The sequence below is a fragment of the Sinohyriopsis cumingii genome, chromosome 9 (assembly GCF_028554795.1).
Source record: "Sinohyriopsis cumingii isolate HCF-2022 chromosome 9, ASM2855479v2, whole genome shotgun sequence".
NCBI classification, from domain to species: Eukaryota; Metazoa; Mollusca; class Bivalvia; order Unionida; family Unionidae; genus Sinohyriopsis; species Sinohyriopsis cumingii.
The window spans coordinates 98,126,134-98,138,976 of record NC_142969.1 but is presented as its reverse complement, the minus strand read 5'-3'; the positions used below and the strand labels follow the sequence as shown (position 1 = coordinate 98,138,976).

The 12,843-nt window shown below is 35.4% G+C and overlaps 1 protein-coding gene across 2 annotated transcripts in view; it reads right to left on the bottom strand.

Moving 5' to 3' along the window:
- LOC149792305 (MAM and LDL-receptor class A domain-containing protein 1-like) overlaps nt 1–12,619 on the bottom strand; it is a 31,858-nt gene extending 19,239 nt beyond the window's left edge. The window contains exons 1-2 of one of the 2 annotated variants that reach the window (XM_089970878.1): nt 12,395–12,619; nt 5,034–5,165 (exon numbers count right to left, since the gene is read on the bottom strand). In XM_089970878.1, coding sequence (XP_089827004.1) covers nt 5,034–5,165; nt 12,395–12,473 — 211 coding nt within the window. In that variant the 5' untranslated portion in view covers nt 12,474–12,619. The remainder of the gene's footprint in view (nt 1–5,033; nt 5,166–12,394) is intronic. The other variant, XM_089970877.1, reaches the window with a different exon arrangement.
- Between the last annotated feature and the right edge of the window lie 224 nt (nt 12,620–12,843).

The following is a 12,843-nucleotide window of genomic DNA, read 5'->3' as shown; positions in this document are numbered from 1 at the left end:
TATGTACACGCATACAATTTTCATTCGTCAAATTTCACTAGTCACATGCATATTCCAGCAAATCAGATCAATTAGTACGACAATAATTAGAGAAACAGCTGCTACTACTGCTACTGTAACTAAAAAACATAACTGATTCTGATAGTGAACGAGATTTATTCCCCTCCCCAGCAACCTACCTCATCATTCATTGAGTAGATCAGAATCAAAATATAGCAATTTGAATGCTTACCGTTGTATCCAGTGGTTTCCATCAAATCATCTATATGAAGGCTTACCGTTGCATCCAATGGTTTCCATCAAATCATCTATATGAAGACTTACCATTGTATCCAATGGTTTCCATCAAATCATCTATATGAAGGCTTGCCGTTGCATCCAATGGTTTCCATCAAATCATATATATGAAGGCTTACCGTTGTATCCAATGGTTTCCATCAAATCATCTATTCAGTATTTTACCATTCCATAGCTTCCATTAGCGTAGGATCGTGGTCTTCGTTAGTGGGAGAAATCCTCTATCTCCATTTGAATCCACAGACACTGCAGCTGATCTTAGCCACGTTAACAAGGGGCTAGCTATGTGAAATTTGACCATTATAAAGCATTGAGGGTTAACATGGGGCTAGCTATGTGAAGTTTGTCCATTAGAAAGCATTGAGAGCTAACATGGGGCTAGCTGTGTGAAGTTCGTCCATTAGAAAGCATTGAGGTTTAACATGGGGCTAGCTATGTGAAATTTGTCCATTAGAAAGCATTGAGGGCTAACATGGGGCTAGCTATGTGAAGTTCGTCCATTAGAAAGCATTGAGGGCTAACATCGGGCTAGCTATGTGAAATGTGTCCATTAGAAAGCATTGAGGGCTAACATCGGGCTATATATGTGAAGTTCGTCCATTAGAAAGCATTGAGGGCTAACATGGAGCTGGCTATGTGAAGTTCGTTCATTAGAAAGCATTGAGGGCTAACATCGGGCTAGCTATGTGAAGTTCGTTCATTAGAAAGCATTGAGGGCTAACATGGGGCTAGCTATGTGAAGTTTGTCCATTCGAAAGCATTGAGGTTTAACATCGGGCTATCTATGTGAAGTTTGTCCATTAGAAAGCACTGAGGGCTAACATGGGTCTAGCTATGTGAAGTTCGTTCATTAGAAAGGATTGAGGGCTAACATCGGGCTAGCTATGTGAAGTTTGTCCATTAGAAAGCACTGAGGGCTACCATGGGGCTAGCTATGTGAAATTTGTCCATTAGAAAGCATTGAGGGCTAACATGGGGCTAGCTATGTGAAGTTCGTTCATTAGAAAGCATTGAGGGCTAACATCGGGCTAGCTATGTGAAATTTGTCCATTAGAAAGCACTGAGGGCTAAAATGATAGCATATCTGAAACGCATAGGTAAATGGTACTGAATAGAACACTGCAGCTCATTGTAAGACAATGCAAGGTATCTGTCTCGATATTGTACGTAGTAAAATATTCGCGCATCATATATGAACGAAAATGTACTTATGTTTCCTTGCATCGTAGAGCATTACCCTAGGGTGATTGTTGTTTTACGCCGCGGCTATTTCAAAATAGTGAATGCGGTACTCTAGTTCCGATGAAATATTTTAATTTGTAACGAGCCAATTCATATTCGCGCAAGCGTAACGTACGTCGTAATATTCGTATTTAACCGTATGTTATGTATTTTATGGCTGAGTTCTTGTATTTGTGTTGCTTATCCCTGGAAAGTCGTAGAACTCTCTGTCCGATTTCGGGTAACGGAGACCTTGCGGTCGATGGTGACGTTGAATAGAGAACAGTAGTGGCCACCAACGGGACCAACATGTATGCAAGAATAAGAGGCTGAACAGGGATTTTACGGCAGGGTGGGATGTACGTGGCCTGTGTGGTTGCTCTTAGACCATTCGACAAGCGCAGTTGAACCAAAATGTATCGTAATTGTCCAGTTGGGCCCACGAGATACATATATGTTTCCCTTTTGAATGAATGTTATTAACTAGCACCATATGGGTGAAAATATAATTCAATATAGTTACAAGAATGAAATTTAATTATTCATACATCATACATGTCGATGAACCATAAATTGTTTATATTTGTGTATAATTTATATACATTAATCATTGTGTGTGAGAGATCTATATATCATGCATATCTGTTTATAAATGCAATACACTGATCATCCCTGTGGTGAATCCATATATAGATCGTATTTAATTTTGAGTTCCATACTTGGATTCTCATTTGATTACTCGTTGGATGCTCTGATTGGTTCCATTTATACATGATACCGTTTTCCATTGTACGACGTGATGCTCACGAGTACGGTGCCAGATTCATTCATCGTTCAATTACTTTATAAATAAACATCTCATTCACAAAGCTGTGCTAGACCGCTTCGGTGGCCCGGTGGCTAGAGCAACCGCCTCGGGTTAGAACCCATTCAAACCAATGACTTATAAAATGGTACTAGGCTCTCACCATTAAGAGGCTAGTGTTATATATAATCGGTCTGGAGTCCTTTTAATATTACTGGGTGTGACATGATGCCACCTGTCTGCGGCATGATGCCCGTTTTCAAGTCATCACTAAAAAGGCTCACACTCCAGCAGACATCGTAACGACATGACTTATTTTTTAAAATATAGAATTACATTAAAAATCCAACACACACACACACACACACACACACACACACAAACACACACACAAAGAGCTGTGCTCAGTGTCTTCGTTAGATGTAATCCACATCCGACTTAGAATAAAGAGCATTGGTGACGGAATGTGAATCTAATCCGCCTGCTGTTATTTCTACGCATGTTACAGCCTTTAGAACCTGCCACTGTTCTAGAAGGCTGTTACAGAAGGTCATAGGGTTTCAAAAATATTCACTGACATATTTTGAATTCCCCCCACTTAGCGGCAAAGCATCTGGCACCTTCAGCATCATTCATCAATTTGTAACCATCAAGGTCAGACGAAAAGTTAAACACTGCAGAAAGGATTTTCGGTTCAGAATAATATAATTTGCTGCCCTTACAAGATGTATGTACTATTTTGTGGCGTCCTCTGTGTTGTTTGTTGGCGAGGGAAAGTATGTTATTTTTTGTGTTGACATAATTAACAGGGCAAGAATTAAGTCGCCAGTTTTAAACCGCGTTTGTTGAACAGCTCTAGTGACGCTTCTGTTGCTACCGTTGCCGCCAATTATTGTTCCAAATGATGCACATTTCATTGATATATATCTGGTGAACTAAATAATCAGGATCGTAAACTTTTCACAATATTTTGTTTCCGGGTTGTCATTAAATGATAGTTTTGTCCATAGGATGTGGCAATACAAATCTGTTGTTAAACATATTGCTCAACAACATACACATTACAACAAAAGTTGTTATGTATACATTGAATCCTGAGCAAGATAATTGGAAGACATTGGATGAATTTGATGATTTTCTTAGTGAAGACACTCATCGTACAAAAGTGCTTACAATAATGCATCCGTTGAAGGAAAAATTTTATCAACAAAAGTAAAAAATAATATCTACGTGGTGCAAGATTTCAAACAAGTAACATAACAGTTTGTGACGCGTCTAAAATTACTCCCCGGCAGCAAACTGAAAATCAATGATGGCGCTGAAGTCGACAGTGAGATCGTGGAGATCCAACAGAAGTCGCGTGGAGAAAACGATGTCGTGTACAATGTTTTGTACAACGACTTAGTATAACATGGCACTGGAGACGACATACACACACAACCTTGCTCCTTTGACATGGTATCAGCAACCCATTTACCGTGACGTATAGAACACCAAGAATAATTTCTTAGGACATACGTTTTGACATCGCGTTGATCTCCGCAGAAATTTGGAACTGGTTTCATAACGTCACCGTGAGCAATACTCGTTTGAAGCTTATTAGAATGAGTACGATGCTAGAGGACATTAGAGGATGGCGTCATACAGGCAATATTAAATACTACTGAACTCTTTGTTTTCTCTAATATTGATCAGTCAACATTAATAACCGAAATTAAAATCCGTCATGTAAGAGACTGAATCTAGGTTACAGTCACTATTTCAATAGGACGATAGTTAACCAACACTGCGCGAACGAGTCATTGTAGTCAAACACTGTCTTGAAATTGTGATTGATGCACACAATGTTAACATCATTTTCGTACACTACATGTGCAGTTTCAGTGTTACCAGCTTCAGAATTTGTCATCTTTTTCCGATAGTTGAACTTAACTTAGTATTGGTAGTCGAAAATACGGCGCTGTAACAATCTTAGTTGATTATCATTATACCCATATACAAATTGCATGTACTGATTTGACCTTGGATATCATTTGGCATTATAATTTCCATGATATTTGAGCTTAAAATAAAGCCGTCTTTTTTGGAAGGTAGAAATATTCGGTTTACTCGGACCTTATCCATAGTCGTGTATCAAACTCTAAGCAACATTTATGTGTGACTCGTAAGACAAGGTCTGATAATCGTCAACACATTATTACTACTGAAAGAAACGGGTATGGCGATTCAGGGTTACTTTTATGACAAAGTATACAGAAGTACCTTAAAATGCATGTCTTGATATGAATATGTTTTGACTTTGGGTTGGTCTATAATAGTAATGATGTCGATGAAAATTTTTAAAATTGGATTGCGGTAATAAATGTAATGAATTATCAAATGACAGGGCGGTGTTTATTATCAGTTCTTGAAATTTAGGTTCCAAAGTATGAGTTGAATGATGCTTACATCAGGAATCTTCCCGAATAAAGATAAAAGGTTATACACACAATGATCGATAACGGTATAAACCTAGTATTCTCGTTGACCAAATTACATCTAATTTGAACAATTAAATCCAAAAACATGCGCGACATAAATTATCCTTCATTGTAAATATGCTTATTTCATGTTACATATTGGCATATTTTCTGTTAATTTTGAAATATTATTCACTAAACAAAATTGCAGGTTAAACGTGCATTATATTTCAATAATGAGTATGGCATACCGTTGCCGGTAGTGTGGCCACTCTTCGGTCCCGTGTTGATTATATTGCTGCCACCAGACGTTCTTGTCCAATTAAAATCGTTTTTTACTCCCTGAACCCAACCGCACATCCCATCGTCAAAATTACAGATATCTGGAATAATTAGCAAAATTCATAATAATTAAGGCATCAAAATTAAATACCAATACGTATAATCAATTTTTGTTTGGCGAATATAAAACGTATTTTATATACATCAGATGTCTTTATATATGTTAACATGTTATAAGAGGAAAAAGGCAATACCTTTTGGGAAAAAAAATCAATTGAAGGAACTGAGATGAGAAAGAAAGAAAGAAGATAACAATTAATATTAGTTTAATATATACATGTTATATAGCGGGATGTATCCATGTGTCTAACCCAATGGGTGGAATGCATCCTCTTAAACTAGGTAACCACAACACCTGAAGTTACATAATTGTTCATGCGTTTCTTTGAACATGTTGTACTTGCAACCAGTTAGAATTTTCAGACAGAACAAAACTGTTATTAAACAAAATTAAATCTCCGGTAACTCATAGGTAGCATATGAGAATAGTAGGCCTACAACTGCTATAACATTGTAAGGCGACGTCACTAACACATGGAGGTGTAAATCATATCATAGGTCAACATTTACAATCGTCTCAAGGGTACATGAATGTAACATTGTTTTCGTACAGCACACTATCTCTCATGGGTGTACAAAAGTTGTAAGAGAGAGAGAGAGAGAGAGAGAGAGAGAGAGAGAGAGAGCAAAGAAAGAAAAAATATAATTGTTAAGAAACAACACTTGACCGGTAGCTAGCTGTAAGAGGGATGATTCTAAAAAAACGTTAATCGCGGAAGTTAGTCTAGTTTTGCAGAAACATGGAGGATAAACGGTATTTGACATAAAGATGCACGAGAAGATAGGTTTTCTAATAATTTCAATAGATTTCTGATAGTACTTAGAAAATCTATATTGCTGTCTATACAACTGTCAATGCAAAACCACAGAGTCTTGACAGTAGAACACAAAGCACGTACTGGACAAGGGACATTTGATTTCTCATGAACTTTTACTAAAGAGAAAACTCTTCCTTCACCAATCCCAACCCCTGACAAAACTTACAAAAACTCAAAAGAAGACAGTTATTACATCTTTTGATAGGCATTGGGCAATGTAACTAAATACTGAGCCACAGCAGCTATTGAATCCATTATATAAAATGTCATACAGGTAATACTGACAAATTCGGTAATGGGATTCCTTTTCTATAATTTGATTACATATACCTTTAAATGGCAAGTATTTACTTTATTTGGATCGTCCAACATGCATATTCCATTGGAAAGTCATTATTTACACGCCCCGAGAAGTTCATACGATTAAAGCAGTAAAATAATGTAGACATTTTGGACGAATTTATTCGAGGGATATTGCTCAGTTTAAACCGGATTGAATATTGCCCTTTTTGATATCACAAGGAAACCATCGTGTGTTGAAAACAAACTCATACTACATTGTTATTTGTTATGATAGATACAACGTCCTCTTTTCTTGACCCAGTTAAGCATATGGCCATCAACGTAAAAGTCTACAGCAATCAATAATCTTGGTCTGGATATTGTTGAATATATTTAAGGTGCAGTGCATTCAACAAGCAGAATTGAATAGACCTAATTTAAACTATTTTATAATTAAATGTTAGAAGAAGAATTAACAGTTAATTATCATCTACATGGCCAGGTTGACATACCCTTTAGTCCCATGCAGAAGGGCACATTGGGCCTTTCTATATGCCCGTTATAACAGGGTTGCATTAGAATGAAATGATTAATTGCTTACATTTAGAAATAAATAGTGTAAATAAAGATATATGGAAAAAAATTACGTTGTCATTATGTTTCAGTATACTATATTATTAAAATATCTCATATTCAGCTTCATAAGACTGGCGAAAATAATAAATTCATACCGATGTTATTAAAAAACTATCAAGGACATTTAAAAAATGCTCTAACCGTAGCCATGTCATCAGTCAAGTTTTAATTTCTAAAACGATTATCACCAGGTGGCCCCTAGCATTGTCGTCTTGTTCTCGTTTAAAAATAAACCAGAAGATGCCCATGTAAAGAACCAGAAAGACTTCTCAATGTCCTTTTCCAGTTTCTGGAATCGTATATTTTTCAGTAAAAGCTGTCGTCGGCATCAACTATTTGCAACATCTAGTTTAATATTTAAAAATGTGAGATTTTTTTAATGGTGTACCTTTTACAGATATGTGCTCAAAGGGAAGTAACTTCCATAGTTAAGAAAATTTAAAGAATTATACAGAGTTTATCTAAGAGGGCGGACAAACCGGGCATGTACTTAAACCGAATACAAATCACAACTTCCTGTTAAACTCTGTCTTGAGTCTAGCATTAACTACAATTAACAATATTCAAACTCCAAATACTGTCACTGCTTCTGCTACCATAGCTACTACTAATGTAGCCACTATTACTATTACTACTGCTACTTGGAGCTGCGGTGGCACAGTGGTTTGCGTGTCGGACTCAGGACCGAATCGGACCAGTCGATGTCATCCACCGTGGTGTATACTTGGGTAAGGTACTATACTCCAATTGGTTTGACACTCAATAACATTCTTACAGACAAATATTTTAACTGTAACAGAATTTCGCTAAAAGGCAAGCTAGATTCAAACCGTTACAAAAAGAATGGTGTAAATTAAGCTATAGGGAAAATAAAGAGTACCGTAAAAAAAGAGAAGAAAATAGTCAACGCATACATTAATACAAAACTACGATGGTGTGGTATACCACAGGGTATCACACTTATCAAGAAAATTAACTTAACATACATCAAGACGAAACAGCATTGAACATAATCAACATTCTATCATTTGATTTTTATTGATTGAGAAAAGAAAATGCTTCCTCTAATCCATCAAAAGAGGAATGATAATTTTTGAAAATATCAAACATGTTCAAATGACATCTGAAAAAGAGATAGAAGATCACATTACAATTATGAGTCATTTAATGCGGCTGATTTGATCGCTAAGCATTTTAACAGTGAATTTATTTTTCATTACGGTCTTTCTTGCATGTTTGCATCTAGATCTGTAATGGGCGACCTTGTTAACATTATTGTTAACTATTTAGATATATCAACAACAGGGAGCCAGTACACGTTTTTTTCTCGTTAAGTACCTTTTTCCGTGGTTTATTTTTCCTTCTTGTAGTATGTTGTAGCAGGGAAATTAAAATGTTCGAATGCTATTCAACATGCGCTAGATTCAAATATGCATAAGGAAAACTTGAATAAAAGAAACATCTATGTGATGTGTCTGATACCATTTTGTATTCACGTGATCACACGCAAACTATCGATTTTGTCGATGGGAAGAAATCTCATAATTAATGGTAACAACTAAATGTTATCTTAGGAAAGATCTTAATATCTTCTTCATTCTATTCGTGTTGGTTTTTCAAACTTTTTCTAAAATTGTACCGGGTATCATTTTGAAATATATCATTTCAAATAACAATGTTTTTAGTTTCAGTTTGTATTTCTTAGTTCCTATAGCATCGAAGTTAATACTATGTTGTTTATAAATTTAAATTATTTTTCCATTCGTGCTTTGCACGGACTCTGTCAAATTTGTCATTTTATTGTTATCTAAATAGCCGAAAATGGCCGAGGGTGTCGGCGACGATTATAATTATTCAATAGAAAATCCCGTGTCAATCTGTATGCCTGTATATGTGTGAATATGTATGCCTATATATGTGTGAATCTGTATGCTTATGTATGTGCGAGAATGTATGCCTATATACTAGTGAATCTGTATGTCTATATACTTGTGAATCTGTAAGCCTTTATACGTGTGAATCTGTATGCTTATGTATGTGTGAATGAATATTTATGTCTCTATACGTGTGAATCTGTATGCCTGTATCTGTGTGAATGAATCTGTGTGTCTCTATACTTGTTAATTTGTATGTCTATTTACTTGTGAATCTGTATGCCTATACACGTGTGAATCTGTACGCCTATATACGTGTGAATCTGTATGTCTATATACGTGTGAATCTATTTGTCAATATACTTGTGAATCTGTATGTCTATATACTTGTGAATCTGTAAGCCAATATACGTATGAATCTGTATGCCTGTATATGTGTGAATCTGTAGGCCTGTATATGTGTGAATGAATATGTCTATATACGTATAAATCTGTATGTCTATATACGTGTGAATCTGTATGTCTATATACATGTGAATGAATACGTATATCTATATACGTGTGAATATGTATGCCTATATACGTGTGAATCTGTATGTCTATATACGTGTTAATCTGTAGGTCTATATACGTGTGAATGAATCTGTATGCCTGTATACGTGTGAATCTTTATGCCTATATACGTGTAAATAGGAATGTATACGTGTGAATGAATCTATATGTGTATATACGTGTGAATGAATATATATGTCTAAATAAGTGTGAATTTGTATGTCTATATACGTATGAATGAATATGTATGTCTATATACGGGTGAATCTGTATGCCTATATACGTGTGAATCTGTATGTTTATATACGTGTGAATCTGTATGTCTATATACGTATGAATGAATCTGAATTCCTGTGTAAGTGTGAATGAATCTGTATGTCAATATATGTGTGAATCTGTATGTCTGTATACGTGTGAATGAATCTGTATGTCAATGTACGTGTGAATGAATCTGTATGCCTATATACGTGTGAATCTGTATGCCTATATACGTGTGAATCTGTATATCTATATGCGTATGAATCTGTATTCTTATATACGTGTGAATATGTATGCCTATATATGTGTAAATCTGTACGTCTATATACGTGTGAATCTGTGTGCCGGCATACATATCAATATGTATGCCTGTAATCGTGTGAATCTGTATGTCTATATACGTGTGAACCTGTATGCCTATATACGTGTGAATCTATATTATGTATATACGTGTGAATCTGTATGTCTATATACGTGTGAATATGTATGTCTATATACGTGTGAATGAATCTGAATGCCTGTATACGTGTGAATCTGTATGTCTATACACTTGTGAATCTGTATATCTGTATACGTATGAATCTGTATGTCTATATACGTATGACTCTGTATGTCTATATACGTGTGAATCTGTATGTCTGTATACGTGTGATCTGTATGTCCGTAGATGTGTGAATTTGTATGTCTATATACGTGTGAATGAATATGTATATCTATATAGGTGTGAATCGGTATGCCTGTATACGTGTGAATCTGTATGTCTATATACGTGTGAATCTGTATGTCTATATACGTATGAATCTGTATGTCTATATACGTATGAATCTGTATGTCTGTATACGTGTAATCTGTATATCCATAGACGTGCGAATTTGTATGTCTATATACTTGTGAATGAATATGTATGTCTATATACGTATGAACCCGTATGTCTATATACATGTGAATGAATCTGTATGTCTATATAGTTGTGAATCGGTATGCCTGTATACGTGTGAATCTGTATGTCTATATACGTGTGAAACTGTATGTCTGTATACTTGTAAATGAATCTGTATGTCTTTACATGTGTGAATTAATCTGTATGTCTTTTTACGTGTGAATCTGTATGTCTATATAAATGTAAATCTCTATGCCTATATAAAATCTTTGCATCTGAATTGAATGTAGTTGAATGTTTAGTAGTTCTTGGTGTCTCAATGTTTTTTCAATGTGCTAGCACACTGCAAACCATTTGTCCTGAAACAAATGTACAGCTGGCTTTTGTTTGAATGAAATTGTTATGCTGTTTGCATGAGTAAGTTGAGGTGTGCTCGATTCTTTTCTCTTGCAAAAAAAAAATACAATTTATTTTGGTCTGCAACTCTTCATTCTCATCGAACTGCCTCTGTTTAAGCATTCCATTCCTGGAAATTTATCTGAAAATATTGTGTATCCATCTCCCATTTTTATTTGCACTATTCATTGTTACGGCTATATAGCCTTAAAATAAGTAACATAGAAAATCGTAAACCAAAAAGTTTTCTACAATTCAAGAAATCATTTATTTTACTAAAATACGAAGTGAAAATTTAATAATAACTTATATTATTCTGAATTAAATCCCATAGAGTCCTACAATCTATCAGAAGTCCAAATATACGAAGTTCCAATTGAATTCCAGTTCCAATACTGCTTGTGCTGCTATGCGTATAGCCTGCAATGTTCTAGTGTATCAGTGGTATGCATTGTGATGATGTACTATCGTTTGATGTATCACAGCAATCGTACGCTGATGTTCTGTCTGAATTCACTATAATTCCAGCTTAATGTTCCAGTCGAATAATAGTTTTATGCACACCTTTTATTTCCAGTGAATAATAATTTGAATAAATAATTCCACAAACTAAAATTGAAAACACAACGATAAGACTGACTCTGATAAAGATGTTTATGCATGAATCTGTAATTTCTCAAGTAAACAGCATCGAATAGAATAATACGATAAAAATAGGACTAGAATGTGGGTTGAAAGGTCATTTATAGAACACCTCAGTTGCTAACAAGACAAAGTCTCATGCTAAAGTTAAATACAGAACATGGGAAACATGAGGCTTATTCCATTACATAAAATAATGATGCACAAACAGGTCACATGACGTACTCAAAACAAACACTTGTAACCTATCCTTGTTGATGGTTGCTATCAAGATAATGAAGATGAGCTCAATTTCCATCTTGGATGCCTTTCCTGCCCTAATAGCGACATATGTATATAACAAGAGCACATTCATGTACACAGTTTACATTTCGACATTTCTTCACTTGATAATGGTTTATACATGGTCTTCATTGTATTCACCCTCTTCGAATCAGAATCAGAATATATAGTTTGGAAACATTATACAGATCTGTGTTGGATCTTTTTATAGTTCAATTTCATAAAGCCACTAGACAAGCGAAGGAAACGTAAGTATATCCTATGCTAAATGACAGACACATGTATGTATCCCTATCTTGACTGACAGACACATGTAAATATCATATTCCTACTCTGACTTACAGACACATGTATGTATCCCTATCTTGACTGACAGACACATGTATGTATCCATATCTTGACTGACAGACACATGTATGTATCCCTACCCTGACGGACCGACACATGTAAATATACCCTACTCTGACTTACAGACACATGTAAGTATACCCTATCCTGTGTAAAGAATACGTCAGTGTAATATATTCTGTTTGACGAATGAAAACAAAGTAAATTACTCGAAGTGACAAACACAAATAAGTGTAACATACCATTTCTGTGGATTGCTCCTGTGAGGCTGACGATGGTGCTGAAGATCTTAAATGCAACGGCTGCAACTGTAGCCTTCATACTTACATCGATCGGGACACTTGCACCAAAAAAAGATACTTAGGTTAGTAGTTACATGAACAGAAAATATTTTAGCTGTTGATCAGACAATGATCTCCTTGTTTAATGCAGCCACTTGAAACCAGTCATGGTAACTCTGACTAAACGGACAAGCAAATATATAATTTTCCGGAAACGACTACGCATGGATCACTTAGCACATAGTCAAGAAAGCACACATATATTCGCATGTTTATCTGTATGTAAGTATATATATATAACAATAACTTCCATTCTTCAATAAAATTCACGGCAAAAGTCTCCAACTCAAATCACGTTTTCCTGGACACATCAACCTGACTGAGAGAAAAGAAACTCCATGTAGACAAGT